Here is an 18,748-nt window from a genome sequence, read left to right as displayed (position 1 = left end):
AAAAATGGCAGCCTACATAACATTTTACAGAATGTTTAAACATAACAATAACAAAAACATATTTGCATATACATCACTACTGCAACCTAACAGTTAAGTACTTCACTTATTCTTTTTTAACAGATATATAATATTTACCCTTTCTTGGGCTTTCTTCCTGGTAACCATAAAACTATCATGAACAATATGGATGAAATGTGTGAATTTGTTTCAAAAACATTCATAAAACATCTAAAGAACTTAGATGAGAATGACCAGAGAAGTTTCATTGACGCATTTCTAGTGAGGCAAAAAGAGGTAAGTAGACATGTGCAGAATAGAAAAATGGGTTTAGTTTTGTAAAAATGTGTTATGTTACTAATTTTGTTTCTTGGATTTGTTTCATAATTTGTTTAGTTTAATTATGTTTCAATTATTCATTTTCTAACGAATTCCAAATTTTTTGAACGATTCGAATTCGAAATTGGTCAAAAATGTATCAACCGATACAAATTCTGTGTAAATAGCTGGTTGTAAAGGAGCAGGCCAGGAGGCCGCGAGCTGCTTCTTTAACAACCTATGACTCCCCACTTACAGCTGAGTAGAAAAAAAAGAATGCAGGCAATGAAAAATAAGGGGAAAAAAAAAACAGTGTGCCCCCCCCCTTTCCATACCAGGCCAACGCCAAAATTTGAAAAGAAAATGGCTTGCCCCCCCCCCCCCCTCCAAAATCCATACCAGACCCTTATCCGAGCATGCAGCCCAGCAGGTCAGGAAAGTGGGGGAAAAGTGAGCGCCCCTCCCTCCTGAACCATATCAGGCCACATGCCCTCAACATGGGGGGTGCTTTGAGGTAGGGCCCCTACCCAAAGCACCTTGTCCCTATGTTGATGGGGAAAAGGGCCTCTTCCCCACAACCCTGGTGGTTGTGGGGGTCTGCGGGTGGGGGGCTTATCCTGCCCAAATTGTATCAGCTGAAGGTAATTAGTAAAGGATCTTTCCAGCAAAAAGTATATTCCCGGGAGATTCAGGAGATGAGGTCTTCTGGCTTTGTATACCTACCCTCACTCCAGCATTTCTGGAAGCGAATCAGGGGTAGAGATAAGTGAAATAACAATTGTACCCGTTTCCTCCAGACATCATTTAGGTGGATGATCTGAACTGATTGAAAAATGATAGATTGATAAATAGAAAAAGAAAGAAAGATAGGCAAAAATTTTTTTTTATTTGTATAGAGGAGTGAGGGGGTTAGGCCCTCAGTTAAGTTATATTGCTGTCTGTGTCTCCATTGGGGAGATTAACTGCTCTATATGTATTGGTGACCATTGTCACTGAGACAGACAGTGATGGGAAATTGAAAATATGTCCCAAACACAAAAGGTTTGGGGAAAAACTTCTATTGGCAACACCGGTTACAAGGACAACTGTCTAACATGGAAATTTCCTTGACTTTGTGAGATCCCCTCTAAATTCCTGTTGTGTCTCTGGGACAGGAAGTGATCGGAAAATTCCCCAATAGAAAACAGACAGCAAAAAATATAGTGGTATGGGTTTAAACCCTTCTACTGTATACGGCATCTAAAAGCAAAGAAAAAAAAAGAGTGGCCTTTACTTTAGTGCACTATTTATGATTATTGTTGTTATGATTATTATTATTGTTTTTATTATTATACAGGTTTTAAATAGCCCCAACTCTTTGTGCAGCGCAGGGCAGACAGTACAGTTACAATACAATTCAATACAGAAGGAATCAGAGGATTCTTCTTTTTAAAGATAAAGTAAAGACTGCATTTTTAATTGTACCTACAGGTAAGCCTATAATGAGGCTTACTTGTAGGTACTGTGAATCTCTCCTAAACTTGACCAGTTTAGGAGATTTTTAAGAGTGCATACAGCCAATGACGTCATCAATGCATGCGTTCTGAAGGTCCAGCTTACAGGGCCGGACCTTCAGAGATGATGCCATAAACGGCCACTTCTGCACGCATGCGTGGGAGTGACGTCATTGCGGCTCCGAACGCCTCACAGTGCCGGAGCCCAGGAATCCAGAAGAAACACCAGGGAAGATGTCAACTGTTTCCGCGGTTTGCAGGCGCTGCTGGAGAGCTTCATTCTAAAGTAAGTATTTCATAATGAGCTAGTATGAGATGCATACTGTCTCATTATGCCTTTGTCTTACAGGTTTTTTTATCAGGGCTTAAAACCTTTTTAAAGCTTCCATTCTACAAGAGAGGGTTAAGTGATACAAATGGTAATAACTGTGGGGGGTTAGCTGATAGTGAAAACAAAAGTACAGTTGTACGGTGGAGGCGGGATAGGCTTCTCTTGAAGAGAAGGGCTTTCAGGGATCGCATAAAAGTGGGCAGAGTTGGAGATAGTCAGACAGATTCGGGTAGGAAATTCCATAGGATGGGAGAGGCTTGGGAGAAGTCCTGGAGGCGAGCGTGGCAGGAGTTGATAAAGGAACTAAAGAGCAGGAGGTCTTGGGAGGGGCGGCGATCGGTGGTGCGGTGTGTCACTCTGACTCACTGAATCCCCGATCCTGGAAAAGAGCCTATGACGTAGGCTCTTTACCATGTGATCAGCTGTGCCATTGATCGGCTTTCCTCAGTTCGCGCCTGAAAGTAGAGGAGAGCCGATCGGCGGCTCTCCAGACGGGGGGGGGGGGTGTGCTGGTAATCAGAGCATTGATTTCCAGTGCAAACCCATGGGGGATGCCACTAGAGCCACCAGGGATTGCACACCCATAGCCACCAGGGATTGCCCACCCATGGCCACCAGGGGTGCCAATCAGTGCTCAGGGAGCCTGTCAGTGCCCTCCTCATCAGTGCTGCCCATCATTGCCATCTATCAGTGCTGCCAACCAGTGCCCATCATTGCCATCCATCAGTGCTGCCCACCAGTGCCCATCAGTGCCACCTATCAGTGCCCATCAGTTCCACCTATAAGTGCCGCCTATCAGTGCTCACCAATGCTGCATATCAGTGCTACCTATCAGTGCCACATATCAGTGCCCATCAGTGCTGCATATCAGTGCCGCCTATCAGTGCTGCATATTAGTCCCACCCCATCAGTGCCACCATAAACAAAAAAAAACTTTTTTTTTTTTAACTTTTTGGCCTTTTTTTATTTGTTTAGCAAAAAAGAAAAAACCTTGTGGTGATCAAATACCACCAAAAGAAAGCTCTATTTGTAGGAAAAAAAATGACATAAATTTGGTTTAGGTACAGTGTTGCATGACACAAGCGCTAAAAGCGGAAAATTGGCCTGGGCAGGAAGGAGGTGACAGTGCCCTGTATTGAAGTGGCTAAACTTGAAGTAGAAAATGCACTGTGAGCCTAGTGTTTAAAGGACACAGCACTTAAGCCCTGGCACAGGATCATAACAAACCAGACTGAAAATTTACCATTTAGGACCACCGTTTCAATATGAACATACAGTGCAGTATTTCATTGTCAAGTATCTGGTTGCAAGGGAATTGATCACTGCTATCTGTGTTACAACTGTCATCTGCAGGAGGCTGGGAACCCACGTTCATACTTCCATAATGAAAATCTAACAAGACTTGTAAGAAATGTGTTTTTTGCGGGAACGGAAACCACATCAACTACTCTGCGCTGGGGTCTGCTGCTAATGATGAAATACCCAGTGATACAAGGTAATATTAACTAATTAACATAAAACAGAGTTGTGCTAATAAATGATATTACACATATCTAATAATAAGAACAAAAAAAAAGTAAAAATATAGGTTGTGAAAAATCCCATATGAGTAGTCCCAAATGGTAGGATCTCAATTTTGCCAGGTTCCAAGTGATTCACTGTCCAGAGTGACACACATCACAATCTCCCACAAAATATGGATGACCACCGGAAGAACCACCACCACAGAGACAACATAAGTGCCTGCTTACCAGCAGTACTGGACCTCTCATCACAGGAGGCCAGCAGCGCTTTTTGGCTGTTTACCCCGCCAGGGCCTTGTAGTGATATTCCTATGAATATTCCGGCTGTATGATAAAACTAGGCATCCAGTAGCGGCTTCCGTGTGGAAAGGCATGTAATTCCACAGTGTCACTTACAATTGCTGGAAAGGAACCAGCCAATCCTCTCACTGTATCTTACAAATAAGGATATTCCTCCCCACATGCCAAATCCCGGTTTCAAATCCACCACACAATTCGCAACAGCAGTATGTCCACCAACAGCCGCAACTCTGTTTTATGTTAATCTGTATTTTGTGACGATATCGCACAGTAGAGGCTGCTGCTTTTAGTAACTAGTATTGGTGGTAGTGATCAACCGATATCCTTTTTTTATTGCCGATACCGATATTTTGGTCATCGCGTATCAGTATCGGCTGATATTTTCGTACATTTAAAAAAAATTATTATTTTTATTTTTTTTTGGCAGGTACTTTTGTGAAGGGACCCCAAATGCCTCCTCTGCACTTAAAAGCATTCAAAATGCCAAGTTTGGCTGTTTTGAATGCTGTCATTTTTTTAAATCTGGCGCCAGTACCCGGAAGTGACGTCATGACATCACTTCCGGGTTTTTGCATGGAGACCCGATCAGAACCAAACGCAGCTTTGATTGGGTCTTCGGCGGCCATGCAGGCTGGTTGCCCGGGTCTCCCGGTGGGAAGGGAGACCCAGGCGAGCCATTGAAGGCGGCGGGAAGGGGGGGGGGGGGACAAGCACTTTCCCGAAATATAGGCAATTTCGGTCACCTTGGCCGATATATCGGGGAAAGTGCATATCGGCCCTCGATATATCGGCTTTGCCCATAATTGGTTAATCCCTAATTGGTGGTGTGTTCAAGATAATTTCTACCGCGGTTATTTATTTTAAAGTATACAAGTTAATATACATATTTGACTAAAAACATACAATCATTTGTCAATATTTACACAAAAAAATTAGCTTTATTTGAGTCACCATAAGTAAGCGTTACTCAACTTCTCTGTCCTCCTCCAACTGCTCTGTTGCTAGTGCCCTGAGAAGAGAAAGCATCAATACTGTCACATGAGGGTAGGGCTCCCAAAAGTGTTTGATGATGGGGTCCTACTATACTAATATACACTAAGCAATTTGTAATTGCATCAGTTCATACTTCATACTTGGTAAGCCTACAGCATGCTCTACACTGCTGTATGCCTGCTAAAAACAAGCATTTCACTTTGTTCTCACAATCTGTTAAAGTGTATACAAGGGCAAAAAAAATAAAATGGTTCAATTCTAATTGCTCACAGGCGATCCAAGGGCAAAGTAATCAATCTTACAAAAGACTGTTGTACAACTACAAACATTCATCTTTGATGGCCAGGAAGGTGGTGTAAACATACCAATAAATATGTTGTAAATATATAATGGATGATGACTAATAATTATTGTAATTATTAGCGTTACTGTGGAAATAGCAGTGTATACGATGCAAAACCACAGTCTGAATTAATCTCTGCAGCAAGTTGGTTCTTCAGAGAGATTAGCATTTATTGGATTCCAGAACAGATGACAAAGCCTACACAATACTTGCAAATAATACAGCATCAAAAACCTTCAAAGAACCCAATTCTCTTGTCATAACTAATCTGACTGGCTGTTTTTTGCTAGCACCTTTGATCTTCTGTGTGACAAATTATGTCTTATGTCCTTGAACAGTTGCAGGCAAAAATTTAAATGAAAGTTGATGAGATATTTCCTTATTGTTTAAGGTTAAATTGCATTATTTTACCACTATTAATTAGGTAAACAACTCACCCTTTGAAAAAAGTGAGGCCCGGAGCAGGAGCGGAGTGATAGCATAGGGCCAGCATGACTAGGTGGACAGGGGAGTGGTAGGGGTTAAATTAGGAAAGAAGCTCAGATAGTAGTGTCAAGGGGGGGGGGAGCCTAAGTTGTCTAGGTTAGCTTCAGGGGTAGGTGGGGCTGGCAGGCAGGAAGAGGTGGGATCTGCTAGGGGGCGCCAAAATCCCCTCACTCGGCAGAAGAAGCGTCCCTCCCTCCCTCCCTATTGTTTAAAATATGTTTGTTGGTTCCTTGGTGGGGGTTTGTTCTTGCTTTGTTTTGACAGGTTTGCCTGGGATGTAGTGACAGCTGTGGCGTCTTTTTGTTGGTCTTTGCTGGCAGGTGCAAGAACCTTTAAGTCAAGGTAATGGTTCGGGAACCACTGGTGGTAGGTTCCCTCTGGTGCGTTCCAGTTGAGGTCAGTTTGACTGGAAGGAAACATGGGTACACTGCGGGTAGAGTGTTGTCTCAGAGCTGGAGTTTTGCGGCTGGAGGCCTAGTATGTTTAAGTGGGCCCGCAGTGTAGTATTTATCTGAACATTAAAATGGGGGGCCTCAAAGACCAACAAAAGCTTTAACTGTTTTTTGACGTTTATGTTTTAAGGAATGGTTTTTCCTTTATGTTAATTTATGTTAATTTCATTTGAAATTGGTTAATAAAAGGGCTGCTATGGCCAATTTTATTCCACTCACGGTGTCGTCTCGATTATTGGGATAAGGTAAAGGTGAAAGGATGCAAGTGGGTGGTGGGTTGGCCTTTCAGCCAGGTCTATAGTGACATCTGTTCTACGCTAGTCATGCTATTTACCATAAACAAGTATCCCATAAATACTTAAAACCCCCATGGGCACGGCCTGACCAGGACCCAGGATGAACACGTGAGGCGAGAGCTCCTGCACCCCAGGAACATTAATCAGCTATTTGGGGAGCTTCAAACAGTGATTTATAATGATCAGAACAGGGAGCAGTGCTTCTACACCCCGGGCACCCGCAGAGCCCGGAACGCAGCTTGGCAAAAACATCCCGAGCTTTTTCGGACCCAATGCCCTGCTCAACATGTGGCCGCGCAGGCCTCAGCACCGGACTTTCCTAGCAGTGGGTCCAAGTCCCCAAGAGATACCATGTGCGGGCAACTCCCGAGTCAGCCGCCGAGCCTATTGGACCTACAACACCCTGTCGGCGGTGATATCTGACCTGAAACCTGACATGCAAGCGGTTGCACACTGACTCACTGAGGTGGAACAAACAGCACAGACCCGTGCAGATGCCATCAGGCAAGTCCAGAGAACATACGACCTTCAATTGTCACACTTATTTGACCTCCGCTGCCACGTGGAAGATTTGGACAATAGGGGACGGAGATACAATATTAGGGTGAGGGGGGTCCCAGAAGGGGTAGAGACTGCTGCACTTCCACAAGCAATTTGTTCTATCTTTAATGACTTGCTTGATCGCCCAGCAGACTCTACCATTGAAATAGAATGCATGCATCGTGCCTTGCGACCCCAACCACGGGACAACGAACTGCCCGTGCCGAGGGATGTGGTGTGCTGCATTGTTAATTTCCCACTTAAAGAGGAGATACTCCATAAACCAAGAGAGAGAGGCCGCATTCTATACAACGGCATGGAGATTAAATTGTTCCAAGACCTATCGCAGATTACCTTGCAGGATCGGCAGATGCTGCGCCCCCTGCTGGAGGCTCTGCAGGCCCGGAACATTCAATATCACTAGAAGTTCCCGTTCTGTCTGTTTGCCTCCGCCAGGGGTCGCACCGCTTTGCTTGGTACACTGGAAGACCTGCAAACTTTTTCTCAGCAGCTTGATCTACCCTTAATTGCCCTTCAGGAATGGTATACCTTCTACTTCCTGTCCGAACCTTGGCACTCAGTATCGCATAACTCCTCCCAGAAATCCCAGTGACATCGCTCCAGCAGGCGCAGACTGGATCCAACAGCATCCAACGACCGGCTGAAGCGCTGTGAAACCCCACGCGGCAGCCCTGGAGCGCATCTTATGCCCAGAAGGGACCGTCATGAAGCCTAAACTCTAATGACTTTCCTAAAACTTTTCTATCGCATAAATTACCAAACTTATTTCTTTTGCAGCAGAGCTGAGGGTTTTATTTTTTAATTTCTTTTTTTTTTTTCTCAATATAAAACTTTTATTTGTGAAAACGAACAAACAAGTAAAAGTATGCATTACCATAGTAAAGTGCACATTAAGTTTAGACATTTTGTTCAGTAACATTCAGGAAAGACTAATGAACATTCGTATACGGCATCTACAATCCAATCTCGATGAGAAGGTGTGAGATGCATAAATGTTAACAAAACTTGCATATAAATTTCCAGATGTATACATTTTATAAGTATATAGTCTATAAAGAGGAGCGTAAGTCGGTTACTGTTGTGATATTATCAAACAGACAAGTCACGTGGCGTGGCTCGTCCGTATAACAAAGAGAAAGTAGAAAAAAGGAAGAAAAAGAAAGATTAGAAATGAAGAATATAAAGGAGTGAGAAGTAGAGATGTTAGAAGAAATGGGACGGGGTGGGAAGGAAATAGGGTGTGGGGTAGGGGTGGGGTAAAAGTTGTTAACGTGTCCAGGTTTGAGTGAATGACCTATCAAGTCTTATTGAGCTGCCATAAGGTCTTTGTATTCTGAAGAGACCGTAAATGTTTGCCAGTGGAACCACATTTTTTGAAAGATATCGTTTCTCTCCAGTTTTATAGCCAAAGTCTCCTCCATCTCATATATATAGCTAACCCTGGTCAGCCAGTCTTTTGTCGTGGGAACCACTTTTGTATTCCAATGTATTGGGATGAGGGATTTAGCTGCATTAAGCATATGTCTTGTCAATGATTTTTTGTATTTTCTATATGGAAAATGATTAATATGTAGTAGACAGCATGCTGCGTCTAGAGTAAGCGTAGTTTCCGTGATATGTCGTATCCATTTGGAAATTTCTTTCCAGAAACCTCCTATGACAGGACAGTCCCACCAAATGTGGAGGAATGTGCCTGGAGATGAGCCACATCGCCAACACGCACTAGAGTTTTGTTCAGACCAACGGTGAAGGACAACAGGTGTACGATACCATTGGGTCCTGATTTTATAGGATGTCTCCTGTATTTTCGTGCTTAGAGAACATTTATGAGAGAAACAACAGGCTTTCTCCCATTGAGCTGATGTGAATAAACAGCCCAGTTCTTGTTCCCATTTTTCTTTATATGGGTCAGTAAAATCTGGCGACGCTGTGATAAGCTTTTTGTACGATTGAGATGTGGCTCCCTCAATCCTCTCTCCTTTCATGCACTGTTCCTCAAAGTCTGTTAGTGGCCTATAGAGGAGTTCTCTGTGTTTAGTGTGCGAAATGTAATCGTGCAGTTGTAGATAGGACCAGAACTTTAAGGGATTTTCGCTCGAGCAGTCCAGTTTAAGATTATCAAAGGATTTAAACGTATTATTTCGGAAACATTGGTAGACCCTCAACGGAAGCAGCCGGCCATTCTTTTTTAGTAGAAAAGAATTGTTCTCCGTACCAGGCAAGAAGTCTGGATTTTTGTGAAGTGGTACAAGTGGACTTGGAAAGGAAGATATCTTTTGCGCTAATGCTACATTTTTGAAAATGTTAAGGGTATTACTTATGAGCGGGTGTGCCTTGATGTCTGCGGGATAATTTCGTTGGTCTGTCCATAGAAGGTGGTGTGAAGGTATAGAGCTCCAGCCAACCTCCACACCCACCCAGTCTTTGCTGTTAGAGTGGCAATGCCAGTCCAGTACTCTTGTCAGGTGCGTTGCCTGATAATATTTTTGGAAATTTGGTAACGCTATGCCACCACTTAGTTTAGGCAATTGTAAATAGCTAAGTTTAATTCGTGGTTTTCTGTTTGCCCAAACAAATGTTCTTTGTAGAACCGTTAATTTGTGAAAAAAAAGTGAGGGTATCTTGACTGGGAGCGTGTGGAAGAGGTAGAGCAACCTCGGCAGTACCGTCATTTTTATGATGGACGCTCTGCCAAACCAGGAAAAAGTCCTCACATTCCATTTTTTAAGATCATTTGCTATTTGTTTCAGTATGGGTATAAAATTTGCTTCGTATAGGTCAGCTGTCTGTTTCGTAAGTTTGATGCCTAGGTATTTCAACGCCTTGGATTCCCATCTATATGGGCAATTTTCTTTCGTTAGTTTGAGGAGATCATTAGAGAGGGTCAGGTTAAGAGCTTCGGATTTACTGTGATTAATTTTAAAATTAGATAGGTATCTATATTTATTGAATTGGTTGTTTAAATTTGGAATAGATATGTGTGGTTGGGATATGAAGAATAGAAGGTCATCTGCGTAAGCTGAGAGTTTAAACTCTCTAGTTCCTCTTTGGAATCCATGAATATCTGGAGAAAGGTTTATAGTACGAATTAGGGGTTCAAGGGTCAAAATAAACAAAAGTGGTGATAAGGGACATCCTTGTCTGGTACCATTTCTCAGTGGGAACGGAGAAGATAGGTTGTTGTTAACCTTAACCCTTGCTGTGGGGTTTGAATACAAAATTTGAAGCCAACTCATCATATTCGGTCCCAGACCAATATGCCTACATGTGTGCATTAGGAAATCCCACGCCACTCTGTCGAAGGCCTTCTCCGCATCTGTGGAGAGTATCAGGCCCTCGACAGCAGTGTCCCGTACTCCATGGATCAAGTTTATCGCTTTTATGACACTATCTTTGGCCTCCCTTCCCTGCATGAATCCCACCTGTTCCGGCCCTATGACATGATGTAACAGTGTACTCATTCTGGTTGCCATTATTTTAGTTAAAATCTTTAAATCCAAATTTAGGAGCGAAATTGGCCTATAGCTTGCACAAAGAGTAGGGTCCTTGTCGGGTTTGGGGATGACTGAGATGTGTGCCATCAAAAAATCCCTGGATGGGACATGTTTTCCAAGCATGGAATTCAATGCATTTGTGAGATGAGGCGCTATAGAATCTATATATATTTTATAATACTGGGATGTAAAGCCGTCTGGGCCGGGACTCTTCCCTGTTTTCAATTCTCTTATTGCAGTCTTCGTTTCCTCTAATGAAATCATTTTTTCTAAATCATCCAATGCATCTTTCGGCAGAGTTGGTAACCCACTGTTGATCAAGTAGTCCTGAATTAGCTCGTCTCGGGATCCTTCCAGCCCTTCGGGTTTTTTCTGCGGTGGGATATGATATAATTTGGAATAGAAGGATCCAAAGCTGTCTGCCATTTTATGTGGGTCTCTTATCAATTCACCATTTTTGCCTTTGATGCAGTGGATGTTATTGTCTAGTTGGGTTTCCTTCAAAGCCCTAGCTAATAGTTTACCACCCTTGTCCCCCTGTTCATAGTAGATTGATTTTTTGAGGAACAGTGACCTTTTAATCTTAAATTGTAGAAGATCATTCAAAGCCTTCCTTTGTGATATCAGTTCTTGCTCTACTTTTTGCGAAGTACTGAGTTTGTGCTGCCCTTCAAGTTCAGAGATTTTCCTTATCAGGGTTTCAGTGAGTTCTTCCCTCTCCTTTTTACATATTGCTCCATGCCTAATGAGCTCTCCTCTGACCACACTCTTGTGTGCTTCCCAGAGCAATAGGGGTGAGATGTCCCCTGAGACATTTTCTTTAAAATAATTTGTTATGGTATTCTGGATATCATCTTGAATGTTTTTTTTCACTAACAATGATGAGTTCAATCTCCATGTGAACTCATTTCTAGATGATGTGTCTAGTATAAGCGAAATGGAGATTGGTGCATGATCCGAAAAGGAAATAATGCCTATGTCAGCATTAGTCAGTTTGAAAAGATCTCTTTGGGTTATGTAGATATGATCTATCCTAGTGTATCGTTTGTGTGGAGCTGAGTAAAACGTGTAATCTTTTACCGTTGGGTTGAGCGCTCTCCATGTGTCAATAAGTGTTAGAGATCTGAGGAGTGTTTTAATTTTTTTAATGATTTTGTGTGTGATACAAGATTTACCCGAGGATGTGTCTTGCAATGGGTCTAGGGGCACGTTAAAGTCCCCCCCTAAAATTATACATCCTTTTGCATGTTGTTTAAGTTCATCTATGATCAGATTACAGAATGTGATGTGTGCTGTATTTGGGAAGTAGACGTTCGCTAACGTCATCGGGCTTCCGTTGAGGGTTCCTATCAAGAACAAATATCTACCATCTGGGTCTGATATCTGCTCGTCCAGTTTGAATTTGCAATTCTTATGGAGCAGTATTGTCACTCCTTTTGTTTTGGCTTGAGTATTGGTTGCGTGAAAAGTCTTAGGATAATATCTAGTATTTAATTTGGGTATGTTGTCGCTACGGAAGTGTGTCTCCTGCAAAAAAACAATTTGGGCTTTAGATTTTTTAAGCTCATATAAAAGACGACTTCTTTTTTCTGGGATGTTAAGGCCATTTACGTTATGGGATATAACAAAGGGCACCTTGTCTAGTCTCGAATAGGCCATATTGCAATATTTGGGAAGGGGGAGGGTGGGATGGGAGTAAAAAAAAAAAAAAAAAAAAAAGAGACAGAAAAGAGAAAAGAGTGAAGCTTAAGGAAAGTAGAGAAAGAGGATACCAAATAGGTAACAACGACCACCTGTGACTATTTAGTCCAGGTGGGATATCAGTTTCAGAGGCTACAGTAGTATAAAATGGCTCCTGCTACACCTTAGAAACGGTGAACAGGCTGCCAGCCTCTGTCTAGGGAACAAATGGTTGGCACATCCAAGAATGACCACTACACTCAAAAGAGAAAACACACCAGGAATTGGAACCAATAATAGGTTCTCCAGGTGTATTAAATCCTACGAGTAAATCAGTCACTCCAGGAGGCCCTCCTACTCCATTTAAAAGTGTACCATTAAACAGTGAAAACAGGTATACTACAAGAAGCATACCTTTAAAATACTTACAGCTTTTTAACAATAAATTGGGTACTTTAGCTGGAAAAAACAGTAACTGAAAGAGAACTCACATTTCGGTACCCCAATCTGCTAGCTCCTGTGAGACCGCATTTTAGCCTGAATACGATGGTAATCTTCCGTTGTGGATACTCGCGTGCGCATTATGACAACGATATGGATACATGGAGCACTCGCCCAGTACTCAGCAAGGGGATCCCCAACATTGGGTCCGGTAGTGACATTTCCCTATATAAATGTCCGCTAGAGATCATTAGTCACTTTGCGCACGCGAGCAGAACAAGGAGAGTTCTTGCATCAACAAAAGAAAACTGTGATATCAAATAAGACTGAAAAAATGTAAAGCACTTATCATTAATAGATGTTTATGAACTAGGGCGTTCAAGGAAGTATATGTCACTACACATCTCTACGTCTCTACTGTAAAGTCCAACACATTCACAGGGATGGTGCCTAAAGACTAATGACTTAATTCACTGTTAATTCTAACTGCATTATGATAGCACAATAACTGCAGCCATCTGGTTGCGCAGTCGTGTACTACCGTTCCGTCAATCAACAGTTATAAAAGTCATTTCTTATAGTTTAAAGAAGTGTATATAAACAATTAACCTATAAAGAGAACATTAGCGGTAGAAGATAATGGTGATATCTTAAGAGAGGTTCTCCAGTGCGTTATTCTCATTCTCATTGCTATGGTAATCACAACCCCATTTTTAATGACCAATCGTCATAAATCAAAAAGGAATAGTGGTTTGTAGTCTCCATAGCAGCACGAAACTGGTATAGATGTGAATGTCTCTCAGCTTCTTGTAAGACCATGGATCAAGAAGGTATAGTGGTGCGTAGACTCCGCTGAAATAAGATCATGGTATAGTTATGAATGTGTCTCATCTTCTCAAGTATCAGTACTCCCAAACAGTTGGAGTCATATTTTTGAGCATAGACATCTATTTCTAGGAACAAACCTGAATTCAAGGTAAGGAAAAGTTGTCCTCATCCCGTCTGGGCATGAGCGGAAAGATGTGCTCGATCACCTGTATTCATCACTTATCAAGAATGCGGCCATGTGGGTAGAGGGTGACAAAGTTCATGCAGTACTGTCATTTATGATCTCTTATTCTCGGCGTCCTAGGTGGAGACGAGAATGGATTTCCAGGATCACGGAACTTTTGCCTCTTCCCACTTTTCCCGCCTGGGGTCCGCGATGGAGAGGGGTTAGGGGTTTTTTGGTTACCCATAGGATCTGGAGGGAGCAAAAATTCGGCATACCAATCTGGAAGAGATATTGGCTCAAGGTGTAAGGATTCACAGAAGGCTGGCAGATCATCCGGGGTTTTGAGCATATATTGTCTGCCCCCTGAGCTGGCCTGAAGGGCAAAAGGAAATTTCCAGCGGTACGGTATATGCTTAGCCTGTAAAATTTCCAGTAGTGGTTTCAGTGCCCTTCTGTTTTTTAGCGTGATAGGGGACAGATCTTGGAATAAGAGGATTGGTTGCTCGTTAAAGATGATCTGATCATTTTGGCGTGCCTGTTTTAGAATCTCTTCTTTCAAAGGATGACTGCTTAGACAGCATATGATGTCTCGAGGAGGGGTATTGTCGGGTGCTTTGGGTCTTAGGGCCCTGTGTGCTCTGTCAAAATCAATTGGAGATTCCGCGGGTCTGCTTAAGAGTCCGTTAAAGATCGAGCATAGGGCTGGTTTCAATCGATCACTATCAACCTCTTCTGGTACCCCTCGCACCCTGATGTTATTTCGTCTACCCCTGTTGTCCAGGTCTTCTAGTTGACGATTCATCATAATTAGATGTGATGAATGTGAGTTGGTCACCTCCTCAAGCCGTTGTATAGCTCTGTCTCTTGACCTACCGGCCTTCTCTCCAACTGCCATTTGTTCCTTAATCCCCATAATGTCAGTCTTAAGGTCAATTAGTGCTGCAGCAAATGACCCCTTGATGTCTGCTGCGATGGCAGTCATATCATTGAAAGTCAATGTGCGGTCCGGTCTAACACAGTCACTTCCCAGGTCTTCTGACGCGGCCAACGACTCTAGATCATCATCTTCTTCCCCTGTTGGGGCCTGGACTTGTGCTGTTTTGGAATTTGCCATTTTATTTTTGCTCTTAAACTGAGTCTTGAATAGATCTGGTATAACCTTACTACCCTCTGATTTTCGGGACCTTAGTTGTTTTGAGTGTAGTCCAGGCTTTGAGAGCTTGCCCATTTCAGGAGCAAGTTGTTATAGATAAAGCTGTATTGCCGTGGAGCAGGAGGGCCTTCAGCGGAATCGCTCTAGCAGGCGGCCATTCTGTTTGTGCGCCAAGCCACGCTCCCACACGTCATGTATGTAAAAAGTAAAGTCTTATGTCCCTTTAACCGTATTAGTGTGTGCTGCTAATGAAAGGGTTTCTATGATATTGAGGTAGTTTTGCAGTACACTGGGGGCCAGTCAAACAATGTAACAAGGACCAATTCAGCTTAGAGGGCGGGGATGATTGTGGCAGAGTATGGGTTAAATGTTCAGTTTCTCATATATGGAGTAAAGCTGTGCTTGAAGGATATGAACAGTCTGCTTTAAGCCGTGTTGTATCCACTGACTCCTTTAGGGTGGCAGATGGTGCGGCCTGTAGTGAGCTCCTGAATCACAACTGGAGTGTCTGAGTGGGGTAGTGGATGGCAGTATTGTTGGGGGATATCTGAGAGTTGGTTGGAGTGCTCAGTACCACCATGCTAGGGTTAATTAAATCACATGTGCATGCTAGGATGCTCCTCCTCAGGCAAGGCCCCAGGCTCAGGTAATGTCTAGGCCGCAAGCACAAAGCCCCTCTGTTCGGCCTTCCAACTGGTCTAGGAGGGTCTGGCTGGGACTTGTAGTCCTTCAGGTGCACTTTGCTGGAGTGTGCTGGCCACTGGTGGGGAGAGGGATGCCGCCGAACGGCTCCGGGCCTAGGCCAAGATGGCGGTCGCGGCCGTGGAGGAAGGAGTCGGCACCAAGCCCTGGGGCCCCCACTGAAAAGATCCCGGGCTGTGTGTGGTGTTGATGCCTACCTCCTTCCCCGATGACTCGGTCCCGTACTGCGCGGACGGTGTCGGCGCTCGCGGCCGGATGCCGCCGTACTCGAGTCCGCGGCTTCTGGTCCGGCCTAGGCCGCAAATGTCGATCCTCCACGAATGGTCCGAATTTAAAAATTTTTGGCCTGGTATGATGTCCAGGGGTTGTGGAAGCTCGATGGGCACTTTTGAACCCCGTCGGTGTAGGCAAATCCGAGGATTACCTCGGATTCACTCAAGGGATCGGCGGAGCTCTTGACTTCCACTTCTGCCTCGGTCCCCTTCCGGTCACGCCCCCTCCTTATTTTTTAATTTCATCTCTCAGAGCCTGTTACCTTCCGGATTGTTATCATCTGAACCCCCCCCGTGGAGGAACTTTCCCCTTTAACACTGGCATATCCAAGAGGAATTAAGTAATTGGACTCTTATCTGAGTATGAGTAAATACTTCATTGACTCAACCAGCCACCATCGGTTTTGCCGGATGAGCGGATATCGTTATTTCAAGTTTCCTTAAAAAGGGGGGGGGGGGTTTCACACGTAGCGATGCAGAATAGCCTACTATCTAACGTGATTTTATGTTTTGACTTTCTGGCGGCTAATGCTGTTTTCATGTAACAATAATTTCTGATATAGTATAACAGTGATTGGTTGTCCGATGAGGGGGGGGGGGGGATGTGGGACTCTAGGTGGCGGAGGGCCATTGGACTAATGTTAAAAATACTAAAACGGAGTATGCCACTCCCATCCAACGCTGCAGAATCCGTGATCTTTATATCTTTCGTGGTCTCTAGTAAGGAATGTGCAGATTTCGCTGATCACCCTGATGTTGCCTGTAACTGTGGCCCTCCTCCGCTGTGAGCGTCTGTCCACCCAAATACCAGATATCCTTGTTTTTTGTGGATAAGAATGTACCTTATGTGTGCCCTCTCCAGGACCTATGGGTGCCCCAATTTGCTTTGAGTATATACAATGTTAGCTTTGTTGTTCGCACAGTAGTAGTATTGAGTTGTTATGTTTCCCCTCATGAATGCATAGGTCCACACATACTGTAGACACTACACCAACTCCCCAGTTGACTGGGGCCTTCTTTGGCTTCCTTATCAGTGCCGTCTACCCTGGTGCACCATCACATTTCTACATTGAGCAAGCTCCCCCATACACCTGTGTTTTTAGTTACCTTCACTTTGATGTTCTCTGTGGCACGGACATTTATGGTGACCGTTCGCTCCCTCATCCCCACACAGCGGTAACATTGTATACTTGCTGACCACCCAGCTCACACTTTCTTAGGCAAAGCAGAAGTCTCTGTCTTTACCTCTGGTAAACAACAATTACCTACCTAGTGGGCATTTCCTACTTTGAGACACCCCTCTCTTTCAATCTGTGATCTCTCTCAAGCTTCTCTGACTTTTACTCCCTCTCTTTTCTTCTCGCTTTTCTTTCCTACACTCTTTCTCCCCCCCCCCCCTTGGGTTTTTTTTTTGTGTTTCTCTCATTCCTTCCCTCCCTCCCATCCACACACCATTTATTAGCTTGTTGCCTCTCTTCCGAGTATTGCGTTCAGTCTTGAGACAATTCCTCGGCACCATGACACCCAACCCGGTATCTAAAATACCATTATCAATGAAGTGTTTTTCGCTCAACTCAAAGGGCTTGAACCTGCCTGAAAAGAGATTGCAGGTCTTGTCCCCTCTAACCAAGCATAAGGCACAGTTCATATATCTTGCGGAAACCCACTTACGCACAGATTCAATCCTTAAGCTCTCTAATAACCTTCTCAGACCTAGCACAGGGAAGAAAAACATGGCGCTTGGATCCTTCGATTTTAAAGGACCTGGATTATGAGACCCAGATTAAATCCCGCATACAAACACATTTCATAGAGAATACTACCTTGGTTACTTCCCCAATCACCATATGGGAGGCACATAAATGTATTATTTGAGGGGAACTTGTAGCCCTGAAAATGAAAGCTAAAAGACAATATCAAGCACGTATCGACACACTAATTGCCAAGATTAAACGTCTTGAAGTGGCACATAAACGCTCCTTAGCACAACTATCACTACAAGATCTACTACACACACGTGCTCTCTTAAAGGAGGAGCTGGAAAAACTATCTAGAAGGCGCTACGTTCTTTGCCAAAAAGTGTTCTATGAACATGGCAATAAAATTGGGAGGTTGCTGGCGCCATTACTTATATGAAACCGGGCAAGAGCCCAGGGCCGGATGGTCTTTCCCTGGAGTACTACAAAATCTTCTCTGACATCCTTTTACCACAGTTGGTGTTGACATTCAACACTCTCTCTAATCCCCAGGTCTCTACTGGGTGGATGCTTGATGCTCACATCACTGTGATACCAAGGGACGGTTAGGATCTTACACTCATGTCAAACTATAGGCCCATATCTCTACTAAATGTGGACATCAAGCTGTATGGCAAGGTATTGGCCAACAGGCTTCTTCCACATATACCGGACCTTATCTCCTTAGATCAGGTGGGCTTCATCCCAGGTAGGGCGGCCCAGAATAACACCATCTGTGCGCTCAATCTCAACCACTGGCTTAAAACATCCAAGACCCAGGGATTCTTCCTCTCCCTTGATGCAGAGAAGGCCTTCCATATGGTGGCATGGGACTACATGTGGGAGGTGCTGAAGGCAGTGGGGCTCGAGGCTCGTATGCTGTCCCACATAATGGCATTATACTCCACACCAACTGCGAGTGTGAGGGCTAAAGGACACATGTCGGACGTCTTCTCTATAAGCAATGGGACATGTTAGGGATGCCCCTTGTCCCCACTGATCTTTGTGTTTACACTAGAGCCCCTACTGAATAGATTGCGGTCAAATCGACATAGTAGGCCTTACAGTTGGGGATAGGGTGTGCAAAGTCACTGCTTTTGCAGACGACATCCTTCTCTCTCTTCAATCACCTCAAATATCCTTACCCAATTTACTGAAGGATATTGAGCAATTCGGGTAC

The 18,748-nt window shown here is 43.8% G+C and overlaps 1 protein-coding gene across 1 annotated transcript in view; it reads left to right on the top strand.

The window, feature by feature from the left end:
* LOC309550378 (uncharacterized protein) overlaps positions 1-18,748 on the top strand; it is a gene marked incomplete at its 3' end in the record, with an annotated part of 165,208 nt that overhangs the window by 128,475 nt on the left and 17,985 nt on the right. Inside the window, exons 14-15 of the mRNA XM_082250773.1 lie at positions 124-297; positions 3,496-3,637. Of these exons, the coding sequence (XP_082106899.1) occupies positions 124-297; positions 3,496-3,637 (316 nt within the window). The remainder of the gene's footprint in view (positions 1-123; positions 298-3,495; positions 3,638-18,748) is intronic.

Source organism: Pelophylax lessonae (assembly GCF_965119305.1).
Source record: "Pelophylax lessonae genome assembly, chromosome: 3".
NCBI lineage: Eukaryota > Metazoa > Chordata > Amphibia > Anura > Ranidae > Pelophylax > Pelophylax lessonae.
This window is presented reverse-complemented; position numbering and strand designations above follow the sequence as displayed.